General features: G+C 48.8%; 6 protein-coding genes across 6 annotated transcripts; 3 read left to right on the forward strand and 3 right to left on the reverse strand.

Moving 5' to 3' along the window:
* Positions 1-1,109: 1,109 nt before the first annotated feature.
* On the forward strand, positions 1,110-2,735 carry NEUTE1DRAFT_125626 (uncharacterized protein; the record flags this gene model as incomplete). The annotated part of the gene is made up of 2 exons (XM_009857416.1): positions 1,110-1,859; positions 1,931-2,735. The coding sequence occupies 2 exons, from the start codon at positions 1,110-1,112 to the stop codon at positions 2,633-2,635; spliced, it is 1,455 nt and encodes a 484-aa protein (XP_009855718.1).
* A 133-nt stretch (positions 2,736-2,868) lies between these two features.
* On the reverse strand, positions 2,869-4,315 carry NEUTE1DRAFT_149684 (uncharacterized protein; the record flags this gene model as incomplete). Its single annotated transcript, XM_009857417.1, has 7 exons — positions 2,869-3,090; positions 3,167-3,262; positions 3,322-3,698; positions 3,759-3,832; positions 3,912-3,948; positions 4,016-4,035; positions 4,123-4,315. Coding segments are annotated over 7 exons (1,017 nt in total), but the record flags the coding sequence as incomplete, so codon positions are not given.
* Positions 4,316-8,481: 4,166 nt separating this feature from the next.
* NEUTE1DRAFT_50659 (uncharacterized protein) lies at positions 8,482-11,473 on the forward strand (the record flags this gene model as incomplete). Its single annotated transcript, XM_009856637.1, has 6 exons — positions 8,482-9,252; positions 9,309-9,745; positions 9,813-10,049; positions 10,103-10,186; positions 10,439-11,321; positions 11,441-11,473. 6 exons carry the CDS (start codon positions 8,482-8,484, stop codon positions 11,471-11,473), a joined length of 2,445 nt encoding a protein of 814 aa, XP_009854939.1.
* Positions 11,474-11,741: 268 nt separating this feature from the next.
* Positions 11,742-12,686, reverse strand: NEUTE1DRAFT_51060 (uncharacterized protein; the record flags this gene model as incomplete). The annotated part of the gene is made up of 1 exon (XM_009856653.1): positions 11,742-12,686. One exon carries the CDS (start codon positions 12,684-12,686, stop codon positions 11,742-11,744), a length of 945 nt encoding a protein of 314 aa, XP_009854955.1.
* Positions 12,687-14,218: 1,532 nt separating this feature from the next.
* Positions 14,219-15,812, reverse strand: NEUTE1DRAFT_125629 (uncharacterized protein; the record flags this gene model as incomplete). The annotated part of the gene is made up of 1 exon (XM_009857418.1): positions 14,219-15,812. The coding sequence occupies one exon, from the start codon at positions 15,773-15,775 to the stop codon at positions 14,219-14,221; it is 1,557 nt and encodes a 518-aa protein (XP_009855720.1).
* A 1,673-nt stretch (positions 15,813-17,485) lies between these two features.
* On the forward strand, positions 17,486-19,400 carry NEUTE1DRAFT_114089 (uncharacterized protein; the record flags this gene model as incomplete). Its single annotated transcript, XM_009857419.1, has 6 exons — positions 17,486-17,574; positions 17,797-18,142; positions 18,533-18,616; positions 18,867-19,001; positions 19,049-19,212; positions 19,247-19,400. 6 exons carry the CDS (start codon positions 17,486-17,488, stop codon positions 19,398-19,400), a joined length of 972 nt encoding a protein of 323 aa, XP_009855721.1.
* Positions 19,401-19,719: the final 319 nt, after the last annotated feature.

Consider the following 19,719-nt stretch of genomic DNA (forward strand, 5'->3'; position numbering starts at 1 on the left):
CTTAGCCCAGGTCGCTAGGCACAGTAGAAACCAGCCGTGGCGTACCCTACACCACTAGCCCTGAATATGAGTCCGCGAACCATCAATTGCATCACGATAGCCGAGGGCTGAATTTTGAACAGCTGGCAGCCAGGCCTATCAGAAAAAGGAAGTATCAAAAGCACACCTATGGTCGTGAAACTTGTCAACTGGAGGCTGAAAGCCACGAAGGCAGACTAGAGCTAGTGCATGCATTCGACCCTAGGGGCTTGCGCCGGACATGATCGGGGAGGGGCACGTCAAAAATGGAAAATTTAGGGCGGGTGACGGAGTGGATTGACGAACCTGAACGGTACATCATCAGCCTCAACGCTCCATTAATACCTAGCAAAGAGGGGTTTCCTACGGGGTGAATGTACATAATGCATAGCGGTCCAAGCTAACTCACAGCAAACAGCTTCAACACGGCCTAACCCGAAGTACGTGAGCATGACAAGGCGACCAATCCCAAGGACGAGATATATCGTATCTAGCTCGGTGAGCAAGCAGCTGGCTTGCAGCCGCCTTTGCGCCTATTAGGCTAAGGGGGTAGAAGTCGAGGAGGGGGGCAGAGCCTAGAACGGCTTGTCCACTCTGTGGCGGCGAAGTGGTGAGGTCAAAAAAAAGAAACAAAAGCAGTGGAATGCTAGAAGCTCAGTGTCAAACGTTGCTTCGGACATAGACTGTAATCGGAAGTGCTGCCTGTCAAGGTCGAAGTGTCGTCGCAGAATTTGTCTCTATTACCCCTCCATCGATCCAATTGAGAGGATAGGCAGGGACGGGGTGTTACTTCCTGGCTTGCGCAGAGTCCAGGTGCAACATCAAGAAGACGGGAAGGAAGCTGCCTCCCACGTTACACAACTTACCTCTATAGGCAAAGAGGGGCAATCATTCGTTCTTTCCAAACTCGAACTGAATGACTGACAATTGTCACTGCCGTGTTACCCCGCCCTTTTCCCTTACCAGCTAGAGCCCCCATCGAGGTACTCGACCCTGAACCCTTGCGGTTCTCGCGATGTGCTCAACTTTCTTCCCGCATCTAAACCATGATAGCGTCAAGGACCAGCGGCATGCTCGCACAACGACACCTCATGGCCCAATGGCCCTCAAGATCACAGCTCCCTTTCCGAGCAGTTGTTCCCCTACAAATCTCAAACCGAATGAATCACCTGTCTCGGCCTCAAATCAGATCCTACTATGACGAGCCAACCACCCCCTCGCACCTGGACGCCATCTACCGCGACCCCAAGTACTCGCGCATCCTGCGCAAAGTCTACGGCGCGCCCTTCCAAAGCCTCGCCAAGCCGCGAATAGACGAATGGTTTGCATATTGCCTCCAACGTACCTCCCCCTATTCCGGAACACAAATGACTATCCGAGACCGCACCCGCGCCAAACACGAATGGGCCCAAGAAGTCCTCCACCTGCGCGAACCCTACAACCGCACGCCCTGGCGGTGGGACTCGCTCAGTCAGCGGTCCGAGCCGCCGGTGGGTGTGCGGCAACCTGGGGAGCCAGTCGCGGATTTTCTGGACAGACTGCCGCCAGTTCCGGGGCCAAAAATGGGCGGAAAGAATGACCGGTTTGTGCCGCGGTGGTATGTGGTTGAGAACCCCAACCGGGAGGCGTACTATGTAAAGGGGTATTTGGATCATGGGAAGGCGCATGAGCCGCATCGGTTTGGGCTTTGGATTGCGAACCTGAGAAATGCATACATGACGTTTTTTGAGCAGGTGGCGTATAAGAGGAGGATTGGGAGGATGAGTGAGGAGAGGTATCGGGAGGAACTGAGGGAGTTTATTGGGAGGAAGGCCAGGCAATTCAGGTTGGTAAGAGGGGAGGTACGTACAAACAGATCCTTGGTGTCTTTACTTGAATGCCAACTGGCTGTCAAGCTAACTTGTTTTCCCAGTGGATGATTTCCGTCCCAACATCTGAAGCGACCAAAGTCTGGTCGGAAATAGCCCAAGCAACCGACCTCAACATCCTCGGCACCTCCGCCCGGATCGCCACCTCTTCCCTCATAGACTACCCAAACCACCAGCTAATCGCCGTCCAGACGGTCGACTTCTCCAACCACGAAGATGTGGAACGCGTCCTTCGCCGCCTTGAGGGCATGGGCATCGTAGACCGCACCAGCACACCGCCCATCAGCTATCAAACTGAAGCATATTACTTTCTCGGTATAGGACCCAACAACATCCACAATCTGCCTACAGCCTTTTACACCAGCGAGCAGTTCTTCAACGACGAACTGAGATCCATTTTAAGACGGGGGCGGCCAGGGCAAATCCTGGATGAATCCTTGCTGCGAGGAAGCGAAGAATTGCAAAGGAAGCAGCAGGAGGAGCAGGAGGAACAGGAGGAAATTGCGGACTTTGGCCGAATTTGGAATCAGGAGCCCGAGGAGAAGAAACGGATGTGGATACCGCCGCAAGTGATGGTGCAGAGGGATCCGAACGTGTTCCAGGAGCTGGAGATCGCCAAGGCGGAGGCGGAAAGGGAGAGGACTGGGAGGAAGAAGAAGGTGAAGAGAATGACGATGAAGGAGTGGAAGGAGACGGAGGATGATGATGATCCGGTTGCGATGGCGTTGAATGCAAAGAGGGTTGAGTGAATGGGCCGGTAAGCGGTTCGTGACGGGTCAAGTACTTCTGTTTCTTGGTGTTTGACTGCTATTAAAGAGTGGTATGTAGAATTTTGAAGACGTTGTCTAGCTTGTGCTTCCAGATGTTGTTGCCGGAGCTGTCGCCTGGTGCTTGTCCTGATTTCGGTCCCCTGGCCTTTCTCTTTCTGGATTAACTACATCTTCGATTGGACGTCAGGTCCGTTGGTGCTACTTCTGCGTCATTCTCTACAGCGTGGTTTGCCCGCAATGCTGTCCAGTCGATCCGCCTTTGCGCTACATCGATTGAGGTGTCTCGGTCCGTCATGCTGGCGTCTGATATAGTTTCCAAGTCTCTCACTTGCGGGACTGCTCTCAGCCAGCGAGCCCGAGGAAAGACGCGGACGAGCAATGGCTTTAGACAGGGCATGCAAGCGCATATGATGGCGACGTTCATTTCTACTATGCTGTTACGGTCAAGAGTGTGACTCTGGTTAGCTTGACTAAACGAGTGTCGCCACGGGGTTTGAAAAGACTACTTGCCCCCAGATATAGTTGAATGCCAGGCGCCAAGTGCGATCTTCATCTTCCCTATCCAGGATGGTCAAGATGAAGCGAAAAAGGCTGACTCCCAGCACGCTGGATTGCCTTCGTGTCAGCTACAGCCTTGGTCGAAAGTGTGAGCTGCGAGAACTTACAAGCCGCCTGTCCCCAGGATAGCGCCGATGGCAACCTTTTGAGCAAACGCCACTCTCAAGGGCCTGATGATAAATATGGGCAGCAACAAGATAATGACGTCGGTCACAACATTGATTCCCAGGAGCGATATATACCAGGTATCACTTTTCACACATTTTCCTCCCTCCCAATGCTTCCAGAAGGTCTCGATCGGTTGGCACCAATAAAGGACGCCTGTTGCTCCGACAAAATTGAAGGCAAAGCCGAGAGCAATGGTGAAATAGACGGTATAAGTGAAGCCACGGCTCGTTGTAAAGCGCAGGTAGAAAGAGAGAATTGAGAATTTGGTGAAGAAGTTGGCAATTGGATACGTGCCAGTGACTCCAAATGCGCTGACCTAAAGGACGTGATAAGTATCGGGGGACTGTTTCGGAGATGGGATATGAGAATGACATACGAGAAGATACTTGGTGTAGGTATTTTTGAAATCTGGAAGGTCATCCAAATGCCTACCAAGCCCATATTGTGTTTCTAGGTGAACACCCCTGAGATTAGCCCCTTGTCTCAAACTTTAACCTTGGTGGTGCACAGGAGAGACGAGGACACATACGTATCGTTACAGATACTGAGAAGAGGATGGAGAATATCTGGGGATAACATTAGTTCAGCCTGTATTTTTAATGGGTATGTATGCTCATATGGTTGGTATCGTACCAACGCAACGAGAATGTACCCTGTGTTGTATGCAGAGTTAGCGAGGCTGCAGCATTTCCCCTAGGATCAATATACCTGATTCCGGGAGGCAGGTTCTTTCAGCTTACAATCTTCCTTTGGCTTGGATTTTAGGATGCGGCGGGTCGTGTAAAATCTAGCGCAGACAAATATGGCGGGGAAGACGGGAACAAGCCAAGCAGTTACAATAAGTTGAGGGACAAGCGTTTCACCTTCACCATGTGGCTTCCTCATTCGCGCGACCAAAACATTGCTGGATGGGCTTTGATGTTGGACGTCCATGGATGGAGACGTGCAGTTCAATGCCAGAGTGCGGCCTTGCACAGAATGAGGGCGGCGTGATATCGCAGTCTTTAAAAGGACATTCGCTTGCAATCTCCTATCTCGTCCGCTAGGACGTTTGTTCTTGTCATTCCCACACTCAATCGCCTATGCAGTCTTGGCAAGAGGTGCGTGCGTGCATACATATACACACATACACCGCACTTCTGTATTGTACAACTTCGTCAAAATTCATCATTTGACGACAATTTCTAAATCATTTTGAAGTTATTTTAATATATAAAGTAATTAAAATACTAGTAATTAATCAAATCTATTGTAATAATACCTCCTAAGACGATTTTCAATTTAAAACCCACTGGTGTAAAGTACTTCTATACTCGAAGCAATATACTAATAGTCTACTTTAATAAAGATTAAGATAAGGAAGATCCTAGCCTAATAATTCTAATAACTCTATAATACGCTTCCTTTCGCCCTAGAAAGAAGAGCCGTAAAGCTAAGTAATCTATTAAAATTATCTTTCAAATTATTCTTCTTAAAAAGAAGGCTACTTCTATTAAGATTGCCCTTAAAAAGGCTACCGTTAAAAAGATTGCTATTAAAAAGGGGAAGGCTTCTACTAAAGATCCGGCGTTAATAAGGTAATAGCCGCTTTTAGTATTAGTAATAGTAGTAGTAAATGTAAAGGAGGAGGTAATAATTTACTAATTAATATTAATATTATTGATAATATTAATAGCAGTAATAGTAGTACTAATATAGAGACTATAGATAGTCTATTATAAACTATATTAAGGAGGGATAATTTTAGAGGTCTATACTAACTATACCTTCCTCCCCTATACCTACTATACCCGCTATTATACTAATATTTCCCTCCTTACTTTCAATTTCCTTAAGTTTAGTTACCTCCTCCTTATACCGCCGGCGGCTCTATAGCTATTTTAGTAATTATAGGTAATTATAATTATAATATAGCGGGCGCTCTCCCCCTACTAGGTAAAATAGTAATTATCGATTTATATACGCCCTTAAACTACTTTACTATTATATTCTATAGGTACCCGACCGACTGCGAGACTCTTATTACTAGGCGCGCTAATATTAACCTTCCTCTTATTTCTATAGTAATTATAATTTTTATTTAGCTACTAGTACTATTATTAATTATATTGCTGTTAATAGCGGGCGAGGAGGACGAAGGTAAGGAAATTAGAAAATCCCTAATAGAAATTAGAAAGTTATTTATACTATATCCGTCCGTACTCTCAATTTTCAGTCTTCGTTCGTTACTACTACCTTCCGCCCCACTTAATCAATTAATTAAAGAGATTATTACTAAGTTTTTTAAAGCGTTCTATAAACGTTATTGTATTAGAATATTAATTAAAGTAATACTAGTATATAGAGTTTTAATTGCTTTAAGGAATAATTTTGGAATAAAGAAACGCCTCCTAATATATTTATATTTAGAGAATAGTTAGTAGAATAATTTACGAGGCTGGGGTTTAATTACGACTTTTATATGGTATTTAGGGACGGTATTAAAAATTTCCTTAAAATTAAGCACATAGTATTAGTAATATAGTTAAACTATAGTAAGTATGCCTTTTAACCCCTATTACTGTGATTTAATTAATTAGTATATATTTTAGACCTTTAATTTAATACTATATTCGAATATAGCGTTATTAGAACTCTCACTTCTATAGTGGGTAGTACTATTATTAACAGTCCTAGCGAGGGATAATAATATTATAAATCAATTTATAATGAAAGAGGGGGGTTTCTAGCATTTTAATATTATTATATAAATAAATACAATTTCTAACACTTCTAACACTTTTAATACTTCTAATATTTCTAGTATTTTTAGTATATAATTTAATTTAATATATATAAATCTATTTCTCCCTTCTATATTCTCTACCGCCGCCTAAATATAGTACCCGTCTCTCTATATTCGATTAGTTTGTTAATATACAACTCCCTATACTCTTTATTAATATTATTAGATCGATTTATTACTAACTTTACATTCTTAAAGTAACTATAGATTTACTATACTCTATACCCTACGTCCTACGCTAATTGTTTAAAGAACGTAGTAAAGTTATTATTTAATATTTTATTACTACCCTTGTTATAATATACCCTTTTAAACTACCGTTTAAAGTCATTAAAATATACTTTGATAGAATGAAATTTAAGAAAGTATAGTAATAAATATTATAATAGAACCCCCTTCTAATTATTCGTATTTTAGAATTCGGTATGGGGGTATTAATTAGCGTTATTTATTACTAAAATACTATTACAATTAAGAAATAAATTTATTTTAGGGAATAAGTATTTTACTATCCAATTCTAAACCCTAATTAAGTTTATTATATTTCTAAATATTAATATATCGAATAGCCTATCTACTATAATAGTTAGAAGGAAGTAATATTATATACTATAAATAAATTTGTTTAATACTATTGTAATAACGCTATAGAGTACTTAATTAGTACGATAAATACTATTCCTTTAACCTATACTAGATTCGTTATAAAATACGAATATCTCTATAGTAAATAAAGAGATTTTTAATATTTATTTAACTACTAATATAGGGGATTATTATAATACTTTTATATAGAGTCGCTTCTTCTTCCACTTCTCCTATCGAAGGTGCCGCCGTACGGTCTCGGTCGAAACGTACACATTATACTCGTTAGCTAGAAAAGTATAGATTTCGTCGAAGTATAAATCGGGTTTTAATATAAAGAGGTTTATAACTTCCTTTATAATATTAATTATAATTATAAAGTATAGGAAGTAATATAGTATATATTATACTTTAAACGCTTATATAGGAAGCTTTCTAATATTTTAGGAAATTTGTAATAGTAGAAATACCTTATTAGTATCCGTTAAAATATACTTATATTTCCACATACTCCTTACGCTTATATTAATAGTTTTAGTAATATTATTAGAATACTTATTATTTATTAGTATTATTATTATTAATACCTTCTAGCGGGTATTAAGGTAGTATATTATATCGATAACAGTTCAAAAGACAATGTAAATATTAAAATAGACAATTGTACGATGTAGAGTATTAAAATATCGACTTTTTACACCAGTTTTGGCTAGATTTCGATATTGAACGATTGAGTTGAGTCGTGTAAAGCGATATCAAATGGCCAGATTTGTCAAATGCGGTGTGTGTGTGTGTGTGTGTGTGCACGTACATACCCCGCCAAGACTGCACAGGCGATTGAGTGTGGGAACATGAAGGTCAGACAAAGTTAGCAAAGGCCCACCCCGTTTGTGACTTGCGGGACCGACGCGCGAGGGGATCTAGACAGAAGGGGTTAGGCTGGAGCGGGTAGAAATTGGCGTTTCACTGTTCTCAGCCCAGACCATTCCTCAAACTGCTACACTCCTTTCCATAGTCCGTAGGGCGTCCACGATCACCGCTCATCGCTTCCAGGCACTACAGTAGTGCTAACGACCGAGGGTTTGTGATGGTAATGGAGCGCGTGGCGGCGAGGATCGAGGGATCGATGGAACTTTTTACACGCTAGTTCCGGGCATGCACAACGGTACGGGTCGTTGCCTGGCCTCACCGTGCCGGATTGATGAGGCCGGGGTTCGGATTGTGATCGACCCAGTGATCGAGATTCATTTGGTGTGCTTACTACGTAGACATATTCATTGGAAGAGTGATGAAAGGGTGAGCTTGAAGACTAAGACACGATGTTCGATCGAGGAAGGAAGTTGCAGTGTAAAAGAAGCAAAGGTACCCAAAACATTGGTTCGTTAGTTGCATGGGATGTGCGCAGAGGATTCTACGATTGGTCACCTGCAGTCGGCTTAATCACCTAGATCAGCCCCTATCTCGTTAGGGTGATTCGTGCGGGAAATAGAACGCGTCGCGTATGCCCCTCTAGGTACACCTAAAATTTACCCCGCCATGGGTGGGAACCTTGATGGCCTCTTTCGGGTTTTCCTGGATTCGTCCTTAGCTTTTACACTGCAATAAGTCATTCCTTCCAATATCCTGGAAAGTGGAAGCCACGGCTTTTTCTGGGTTTCTGAAAGTTGCATTTCTGCATTCTACCTACCTACCTAGCCCTAATGTGATCGGCGGCATCCTGCACACTGCAATGTCTCATCCGCCGCCATTTGTAGCGGCCCCTGCCGGCGATTCGCAATCCGACGTTCCTCAAGTCCGCGACCCAATTCCTGGTCCGAATGTCAAAGCTGTGATGGTCGATACGGCAACACAAACCGACTATCCTCCATTGTACATCCCTGTACCTCCGCCAAGGGTGATACTGCAGAGCTCGCCATTCTTTAGAGTCTTCCGAACCGCCTACGAGAAAGCGGATGCCTCTTTGGTCCGCGAGTCACTGCTGTCGTGGCCGGAAAAATACTTACATCCAGAGCCTTCGGCGATCCTTTTCGGCCTTCCAGGTACCGAAGGGACATGCTTTAATTCCCTCCGACAATTAGACCACGATGCGGCGCGACGGATGGAAATTGTCTGCCGCGGCGCAAGAGCTGCTGGCTGGGACGTGTTCTTCGCCAGCGTCAGGGCCTTGTGGTCTGGTCCCACCATCTCAAAACCTTACCAGAGTTTTCTGCGTTGGCCCGATCACGACCCAGAATCCGGCCTGTTCGAACATTTGCGTTGCCGAGATCTTACTAGCGCCTTGTTCGACGTTGAGATCATGTCCGTATACGACTTGGATGGGGGAGTCGTATTGCCGCCGTGGGCTCACGACCACCATGCAACAAGGTTTTCCCTATTACACACGGTTCATGGTCTAATACACGAGGAACTGTTCCGTAACCAGCCTGATGCAGAATACCCGGTGCAGCCGGGCCTTGGACAGCCTGACCGTAAATGGACCCAGCAAACCTGGTACAGAGATGTGAGTCTGCCACACTAGCTGAATGTTTGACCGTGTGCTAAAGTGTTATATGGCAGACTGTCCTCCTCATACCTCAAGCGCAATCCCCATACGTACTGTCTTCCGCGGTCGTCGCTCCTTCACCCTGGCAGGACCTTCAAATCCAAAATATCGCAAAGTACTTTCTGGGATTAGCACTTCAGCCCCATCCCGGATTTCCCAAGCCCAGCCTGACAGTCCACAATGCCTATCTCGTCGTTGAAATGTTGTACCAAGTTATGACTACTGCCTCGTGGGGGTCGCTAAACGCTGAAGCGATGATGACCCCCGTAGTGAAGTCTCAAATACTCATGTTGGCCGGCGAGCAATGCGACCATTCGCTCTTTCTTCGGGCTTGCACTCGTCAAAGCGCTTTCGATAGTGCCCCCGACCATCAATCCTTCATCCCCTGGCTCCATCGTCTCGTGAAGAGCAGGCGCCTGATGAATTTTTGGGCTCCATATCTCAACAAATGGTTTGTCCCATCGTCTAGCATCCACCACACGTATTCAAGTAGCTGACGTGTAGCCAAAAATGAGTAGCTTAACCCAGGTCATCTTGTCTTACGAGAACATGCATGATAGAGTCATGTTCGCGCTCAACTTGCCAAAGCAAATCACTGGTCAACATTCCCTACCCTACCTCCTTGCGTCATCATGGCTCAAACCGTTGCTCATTCCCGACGACTTGCGAACAAGTGCCCTTTGCTCACTAAAGGATGGAGAAGCCCTAGCCAAGGCCGCGCTCCGCTTTGACAGCAAAGCGGCTATTGTTCAAGAGTATGCCGAGTGCCCTTCATAGCGTTCAAGCATAGTTGCTAACTTTGAACTAGACTCATCACGGCTGTTGTCAATCAAATGCAGCTGCCCACGGAGCCAATGCCATGGATCGCGGGTTTTATCAAATATATAGGCACGTACATTGGCGCCCGAAACAAACGGCTACTTTGCGAAAGGTTCATTCAATTCGATCACTTCCTCACAACCCGACACATATCCAAATACGCATCTGGCTGTCTGTCTGAAGACATCGCTACCTCTATCATTGACTTTCTCCTATACCTCACAAGGGTGGTCGATTACAGCCTCTACCCAGCGTGGATAGCTGGTCTCAGCAGATCGATCAAGCAATGGGACTGTCTTCACCCTGACTTTGTGTCCTGTCTTAGTAATATCTTTACACATGCAGCCAGAATTGGGCGGTTAGGAGACCCAATATGCGCCGCATTGCTGAAGCAGTGGTACCGGATACTGGTCAAGCCAGTGCAAGCTCGCTTAAACTGTCCCCAGGATCTGTCACGGAAGCCATCCCAACCGGTTGATCCCAGAGACCATATTGCCATGGAAGGGTACCGCTTTTTGGTGGATGCAAGCCAAGAGACAGCGAGGTTCAGATGGACAGCTCTCGAACGGGACTTGGCCCAGTGGTTGTGGAAAGACACCCGTGTTTCCACCAGTCTTGATACGTCCACGCAGCCTCCTACTTTGGTGGTAAAGAAGCGCTCTACATCCAACGACGACTGGCTTGAACGGAGAAAGATGGCTGCGAAATCATGCACAGAATTGGAAGAGATTCGCCACAGCATCCTACAGTATGACCCAGCATACGGCGGCTTGCTCACAGCGAGAGATCTCGTGGACTGGTCCTTTGCGGAGGGTACCGGTCCAGATCCAGCATGGATCTCTGAATATGATCCAGCGGATCCATCCATCGAAGAGCCGTATACACCAAGACGTCCAACGCTAGCCAGGATCGTCTCGCCTGGAAGCTCCCCCACATCTGCTTCGCCTGCCGGGAGCACAGTGACTCCGCGGAACCCTGAGCCAGATCAGGACCGCGACAACAAAACAGACTCAGAGTCGAAGGAGCTCGATAAGGCCGAAGCTCTCAAGTCCCTTACACTCGAAGAGTACCTGAAGCGCAGGGCCAGGATGAAACTGAAGGGGCGATGGGACCAACTTCATGAAGAGGACGAGGAGGATTTGCAGGAGCTTTACTTGCTTCTGGGGCGTCGCAAGAGTCTTCCAGAGGGAGCATACATTACCGAGGAGGTGATGGAACTCGTTGAAAGTCCTTCCGTTGGACTTTGTTCTTGGTCGCGCGGGAGTGATATTGTCGGAACGAGACGCATCTTGGAGACATCTTGGATAAGGCGACTTTGGGAACACAGAAAAGGGATCAAGTTGATCACCCCAGCCGATGATCCAACCTATGACCACTCTCCGCACGGGATCAAAAGGAAGCGCGACGATGACGATTCAGAAAGCGAAGGCTTATGGTGATAGGTGATTTATCAAGTTTTTTTCTTCTTTTCTTTTGCCGTCTTGTACATATTTACGGATACCCCCCAAAACAAAAAATCGGCAAAAAGGGTGCCGGTAAACGGAATGTCCCCGATCATGCATCGCTCGCCCATACCACCCATCAGCATATCATGCACACCACCAACATTCTCCATTCCCACAAGCCTCCTACTCTTCATCCTCATAAAACACCAAGCACCTAACCTCGATACTCTCCCGTCCCGGTGTCCCCTCGGGCGTCGCGGGATCCACAAAAGCCGTATGCGGCGTCCAGCCCGCCACTCCCTTCTTCCCCTTACCCCACGGCTCCTCCAGTCCCTCGCCCCAACTATCAAAGCACTTGATGAGCACCACCTCCTCCGGCTTCATATCCTTGACATAATAAAACTTGTGTGTCTCATTCGGAACAACGCCGTACGTCTCCCCCTTGACTTCATACCCTTCCGTTTTGGGGTATGTCTCCTCAGCAGGGGCTACCTCCTTGCCGCGATCATCGCCGTCGTCTTCAGGCTCCGACCGCTTGGGGTAGAGCAGATCAATAGGAACCAGATCACCCGGGGACGTAGAGCGCCAATCAATAAAGGCCAGCGGGAAATCGGTCGCCGGGTGCGAAATGGGCCGCCAGACGTTGATGATTTGGTACCTCCCCTTCAGCAGCTTCTCAGCCTCTTCGGGGGGAGACACATGTCTCCGGACGCGCGTGGCGGCAGCAGCGGGCGTCTGATCGACATGCACCTGCTGCACGGGCCTCCTCGCTGCCGACCCGTTGTTCCTCCGAATGGTGTGGTCAAAGATCTCGACGCGCTTGATCCCTGGCAACTTCTCTCGCAGCAAGGCTTCCACCTCGGCGTAGTACCCCGACCAGATGGCGCGCTCGTCGGTGAAGGCCGTTTCCTTGGCTGGGTGGGTGTACAGCGCGAAGCCGGAGACGTCGACGCCGAAATCTGAGGGGGAGGATTCAACAGCCGAGCGGAGGTCGTGAACGGGCTTGGAAACGGAGACGCGCGAGAAGGACGAGTAGTCGACGTCTACTTTAGACCAGGACTTGATGAAGGGGGTGGTGGAGCGGTTGATGGTTGCTGGGTCGGCGTAACGGAAGGTACCGGTTGTCATCTTGGCGGTTTGGGTTGGGGTTGTGGTGATAGTGCGAGCGGGTTGTGTTCGGAATATGTTGTGCCCAGGAATGCGCGGAGTTCTGATGGTGGTCCTTATAAGTGAAGTAGTGACTGCTTGCATTGACTACTGCCGCTGTGTGAGATTGATGGTGATGCAGATATGTGTGTGTGTGTTATAAATGCTTCTGCTCCGTGTGAATTTTGACGGCGTCCGGGAGATGTTGTCGTACATCGCGGGGAGTTATATATATAACGGTTCGGACGACTGCGGGAAAGGCGGGATAGGCGGGGCCCGGATTGCGCCACCGGTAGTCCCGCTGGCGATATCTCCACAATCGCCGAGATGGATTAGTAATAACATTGGCGGCTTGGTAATGTTGTTGTGATTGCATCAGCGACTTTGTTTTCATGGCGTTTCTGTAAATCTCGCCAGATATTAATGGTCTTAGTATATGTGACTGTGAGGGAGGTATTCGTGTAGTGGATTTGTCAACGTGGGTGTGAAGGAACTGGATTGTGGTGGCCTTGGGTTGTTGTCGCCATGCTGGGAGTGGGAAAAACAACGGAGGAAAGAACGTTAACAGAATCACAAGGGACTTTGCAGTGCAACTGTTAACGACTCAGTTGCTTGCTTGCTTTGCTTGTAGGTCCGCCGCGTCTCCCATTACCACAGGCAAAATTTCATGTCGAACGGGCAGATGCCCCTGTGTCCATGGAGGTCTCCGAGTCTCGAATGTGCTCTGTGTCCCTCAATTTGCCTTTTTTCCTCCTACTCTCTGCATGGCGACAACAACCCAAGGCCACCACTCAGCTCACCACTACGGTCGATGGTCAAGTGGATTACTGAGGTAAACTCTATGTATTTCGGCCGATGGGATTCTTCAGCGCATGCGCATGTTGATGCAAGGGTCTAGAACTACAGACATCGCGATTCGCGTTTCACAATGCGCTGCGGCCGTCATGCTGTCATGCATCGGCCGAAACGAGCAGTACATGCCTAGAGGTAGGTACCTTATGTACAAGTGGGCTGTAAGACACGGATCGCATTTCTTCATGCACTCACTGCTAACTGATGGCTGCACCTCACGAGACAAGCACGCACGTGTGGTTCATTTTGCAATGCGATAGGTATGTGGTATTGTCAAAAGATCGTGACGACCTTTTTATGTATGGTCTTGTATTAATGAGGTATATCTCTAAGGTGGTATCGTGCTAGTCCCGAGGCCTGTCTGTTCCTTTCTTTCTTTCTTTAGGAACCCCAACCAACCCGCCCAACCCGTGCATATAACGATCGTGTGTGGTATATGTCATCATGATATGTAAGTCATGGTCTTCTTGTCTTTCGTAACGTTCGAACCCGCCGCGTTTCCGTTCGTGGTTATAAAAACATCAAAAATATTACGCCTTTTGTTTTTTTTTTGCGCCGCGCTTGGTATCCAATTTGCAATAAAGATAACAACAAAAAATTCTGTACAAAGCAACAAAAACTTGACCAAAGAAAAAGAAAAAAAAGACAGTGAATGAGCCAGCTCAACTGTCAAAGATGGGGCCATAGGCAGGAATGCCTCGCATCTCGCACCCATGCACGATTTTCTTGGTCATCATGGGGTTGCTGATGCAGCACACCGCCTCGGCGTTGAACTCCTTGAAGAGCCGGAGAACGATAGGCAGCATGTCCACGCGACCCGTGATGGAGGTGTCAAGAATGACGGGGTTGCTATCCATCCTGTGAACGAGATCCAGGGTGCGCTGGCCATAAGTCTTGAGGGGAGACTTGGTTTGCCAGATGACGCGCATATCGGGCCTGTTGGCATCCTCGATGAAGGAGAGGCAGGGGCCAATGCCGGAGCCGGTGGTGACGACGATGATCTTGGGGAACATGCGAAGCACGTAGCCGAAGCCGTAAGTGGGGACGCCGCGCTTCCAGAGGTGGGTGGGCTGGTCGTTGATGGTGGACTTGGTCCAGTCGCCGACCTTGGAGACGATGCACGAGAACTTGGCGTCGGGGGTGTCGAACTTGTCCGTGAAGCAGGCGAAGCTGTGCCAGTCCTTGAGAGGGTGCTTGGCGACCGAGATGCCCTGGCCAAAGACGACTTCGGTGTGGCTGAAGTGAAGACGGATGGCGTGGGCGGAGAGAGGCTCGGGCTTGACGGGGATCTTGCGGAGCAGCAGCCACGGGTGGATGGTGGCAAGCGTGAGGACGATGATGATCCAGAAGGCGGGGAGATGAAGGAGGAAGTGACCCAGATTGGCCTCCTGCTTGCCCAACAAGATGAGCAGGATCCAAAAGAGGACGAGGATGATCCAGTTTGCGAAGCGGTGGGTCAGCTCAAAGTAGTCGTGCAACCTCATGCGGAACGTGGGGTAGGCGACGATGACGATGGAGAGGAGGAAGCCCAGTACAAGCCAGACAAAGGTCAGGACGGTGGTGTTGATGACGGATGGCGTGTAGTTGTATGTGAAGACGGCGGCGAAGCCAATGTACCAGATGACCGATGCCACACCTGTCCCGCTGTGGACGCCGCCAAAATGGAAGATCTTGCACGCCAAGCGGCGGATCCTGATGGGGGCAGATCTGGGGATGGATCCGAAGATGAGGAAGAGGGCGTTGATGACAAGGGGTTGACGGCACAGACCGCAGACAGCGATGTTGACGGCAGCAGCGTTGACCAGGTCCATGGGAGCGGCACCCTTGATCATCATGATGATAAAAGCAATGGCATTGCCCATAAAGGCTACAGTGAAGAGCCGGCGGTAAATGGTGAGGATCGCGTATCGGACACGGCCCAAGGGCTTCTGCTTGTATTCATCCTCCTCGGTCTGGGCCTCGAGGTCAACGATGGTCGGGCATGTCGACTGGTAAGTGAGACGCTTCTCGTTGACGATGAGGGGCTTTTCCGAGTTGGTCGATGATGTGGAGATGGCGGAAGCTTGGGAGAAGGTGGATGAGACGGAGTCGTTCTGCCTGGTATGGCCGAACTTCTTCCCGCTGGGATCGTTTGGTGTGGTTGTGGTCTCAATCGTAACTGTGATCCCTGCCGGCGAGGGCTTCTCCTCTACAGGAGATGTGTGTGGTTTGTCCTCCATGATGGGATGTCTGATGGTAATTTCGACTACAGATTCCGAAGGGTGAAGTTTCGGACTTGGTCGTTGGAATATGTGATAGAAGAGATTGCGATCAACTTGGACTTGGGACGGGGCAGAGGACAACGGGATGGTACCATGATATATCAGCATCGAAAGTCCGTCGTCCCTGGATCCATACATACATAAAGCCAAGGGCAGGCCCACCCCTTGAAGTTCGATGCTGGGTGGTCACTGAGCACATGTCGCCGCATTCGTCGAGTAATTGGGAGACTCTCCATCCCTTTCTGGTGGTCCACGGCACGGTCTTGTTGCGGAGTTTGCGGAGTCACTTTGTGGTCCATCTTGTCCACACTCACCCACACGGAACCAACATTGCGGTAAACGATCTACGGCCAGCCCACTTTGACATTGTCAGTGGATGGAAACTGATAAAAGGAATGGCGGGAACCGTACACTACACAGTAGTTGCACATCTTCACGACAAGCTACCGGTTACACAGTACACAGCTAGACAACCACTTGGAGCTGGAGAACGAGCGGGTCGAATCCGACAACGGAACCTCACAAGCCAATGCCCCTACTGCATGACGACACAAGCTCGAGTCAATCCGAGACGGTGACTGGCCTAGAGACAACAACGGCGGAGATTTTTGGCGGGGGAGGTTGAGGTGTTGGCATGCAAATTCTTCTGCAGCTAAGACCGTGTTGAAGGAAAAGGGGTTCTAGTGTATGGGAAGGTAAACAAGAAATTGGCCGGGACCGGGACAGGAATGCTCTTCCACTTGACGGTGTATGGGTTGGCATCCAGGGCTATCCAGGTTCCCATGCCCGGCATCGCGGGCTCCAGAATGCCGGAGTATCTTTTGAGGTGTCTAGTTTGGCAAGGGCGATGAAGATCACGACAGTCCTTCCAGCTCTGCATGCAAAAACAGTTTTTGGAGGGCAGCTGCCAGCTGCAGGTCCCAAAGTCATGTGATGATAGCCCAACACTATCAGAGATGTCTCGGCCTTCGGGCCCGAGCAGCCCTGGACAGCTGGACAACAGCGGGTCGCACTCCCCACAAACAGCACTGACCGACATAAGAAGTGGAAAGGAGGACTTGATCTGATTTGACGGCCATGAAAAGCACAGGCCACCAGATGCTGCTGCTGCTGCTGCTGCTGCTGCTATCGCAACGTTCCCGTCCCCAACCTTTTGAGGCTCTTTTGATCAGCAGAGAGCTTGCGCTAACCTAATATGCCCTAGCACCTCGTCGTTCGCTAAAGTACCTCTAGCTACTATTGACTGCAGCTTGTCTGTGCCTGTCTTTCCTTCTTTAACCTTCCGCTTTTCTTCTCACATCTTTCATCCGTCTTCTCTCGCAGCATTCTGTTACCATCACTGCAAGCCACTTCAGCTTTTCGCCCTGTGATTGATTGATTGACTGACTGTCAGACACTCAATTTGTGTCAACGCCATGTTCTCACGGACATTCAATTGTCTGACCGGGCCCTTGGGCTTCTCCGTGTCCCCATTCCCACTGCTACCGGAATGATCAGCGCCATTATCCGCATCCACATCGTGCTGACGGCTGACAGGGAGCTGGCAAGGGGACCTGCCATATCGGCTCGCTTCCCTTTTCGCACCACAAAACAACGAACAAACAACGCCCTGTATTCGTGTCATGCCATTGGTCCCCGAGGCCAGTCTGGTGCCCACCCAACTACACCATGTCTGGACTACACTACCGTCGTCGAGTATCAACGTCTTCGACATTAGCTTACGCCTGGAATTATGGACTGTGCCTGGCCAGATCGAGGTGCGCAGAAATGGCACAGTGGTCCTGGCGGGCTCTGCTGCTGCGAGAAAGCAATCATCATGGCTGGCCTCGCTGTATAACTACTTGTTCTTCATTCCAGACATGAAGGAAGTTTGCGAGAAACTCGCTTACCGACGCTTCGGATTGTCGATAGCCGATCCGATCGCCTAACCACGGTGGAGTCGTCATCTGTGTTCTTCCGTTGTTGCTACTGTGTAGTAGTTGCCAAGCCCAAACCAGGTGTACTACGCAGTACACTACACACCGTCTACACCATGGGCTGTCTTCCCAGCCGTCCTCAACCTTCACTACACGTGCTGCGGGACCAGGCGAGAGGATTCCTATCTCGGATCTCGTCAGCTCCGCACTCGACAGGCAGCATCTCCATGACCAGAACAAGCCGCTCTTCGTGGATGCCCATGACCCTATCCTCTCGTTATCTGCCAGTCAAACGACAGCATTGGTGTTCAGACTGGTCGCAGGGTTGCGTGCGGCCGGATTCAAAAAGGGCCATGTTGTGTTATCGCATCCCCGAAACCATCCGAGTATAATTTTCGGACCTACTCTTGTGCGTTGTTCTTTCTGTCCTCCACTCTGCTCCGCATCCGGGCCAACGAAGATTGCAGCAATGGTCGCCGACGTCCCCCTTTTTTTCCTTTCTCATCCGGGATCTACATATCTAAGCAGAACATAGACCCACCCACGCTGGCCCCATTGTCCGGGTCCCTGTCCCGTCCAAGAACGGCCCTTCCCCAGCTTTGCTCCTCCTTTCTTCCGGACTGCGGACTCCATGCTGCGTAGTGTACACTTCACTATGTACCGCTTTGATGATTGGAGTTTTTTTGCAGTCAGATTTTGACTCACCAACAACTCATTACAGTATCTCTACGCTGCCCTGTTCTTTACCATCGTTGGCGCAGGTGGCATCTGTTTCGCCTGCTTTAACCCGGCCCACTAGTTCCAAGATCCAAACCATGTTGCTTGTCTTTCAGCCCCCAGATTCATGATCACAACCCAGACCAAGACGGCTATCGTGCACGAGGTATGCACGAAACAAAGCATCCCGCCCTACAATGTCTTCCTTGTGGAATCCTTCAACCACCAGGTTCTTCAACAAATCCTCCGCAGCCTGAGTCGGGTGGACAGCAGTTCGGAACCATCGTAGCCCATGATGCCCCAGGCAGGCCACTCACTGATTTCCTTCGCCATGATCAAATTGCGACCGGATTATACTGAACAGCAAATTTGCCATGAAGCAAACAACTGCTTGCTACCTACTATTCCGCGCTTAGTTCTACGGGCAGCCCCAAATCGGTCTACGCCCTCGTAGCTCAACACATGGCGATTCGTCCGGGGAATCAGCCCTACAGCGAGTCCGTGGTCCGGCTAACATGTCTCCCGCTCTACACTACAACATGTTTCGCATCGTGTGGAACCTCCTTGCCGCTGTACACTACTGTACACTACGATATAGCCGTCCCGTGTACATCATGTCCAAATCTATTGCAAGCCCTTTATCCACTACCTCGACATCTATCGGGTATTTGAAACATATCTTACGCCATCGATCATCAAGATCCTCACTAACCTTGATGAACTTGGCTTCGAGAAAGCTTGGACACTCCCCGCTACTTTGGCGTGGGTGGAGGGCCGATCGACTCGGTTGCCCTAGGAAGCTGAAGGCCGTCCTCCACCCGGAAGCTACCGCATCTCAGATCCGGGGGATGACGGAGTTCGGGGTTTCTGCGCTTTTTCGCTGGGGCGAGCAAGATGAGACAGGATCCGTCGGCCCGGCTACTCGAAGGGTACCGGATTCGCCTGGTTGAACACAATGGTCATGATACCACGATAAAAGGCCGGCCCGGAAAGCTGCTTGTTCGATCGCCAAGTCTCATGACCGGGTATATAAGCATGTTGCCCTACGTTGGAGTCGATCAAGAGGACTGGTCACGAACTTGCACCGGCACCATTGTTTCTGTCAAGAGTGATAGGCTTTACGTTCATGTTGTTGGCAAGGCAATGGAGTCATCCAAAACCTCGAGAAGCACACATTCCGGATATCTCTCACCTGCTCTGAGTTCAGAAGAAGTATCAAGAGGACGTTGGTACAGGAACGAGATTGGGACCCAAGTGGCGTCGCCAAAT

Source organism: Neurospora tetrasperma (genome assembly GCF_000213175.1).
Source record: "Neurospora tetrasperma FGSC 2508 unplaced genomic scaffold NEUTE1scaffold_81, whole genome shotgun sequence".
In the NCBI taxonomy this organism is placed as follows: Eukaryota; Fungi; Ascomycota; class Sordariomycetes; order Sordariales; family Sordariaceae; genus Neurospora; species Neurospora tetrasperma.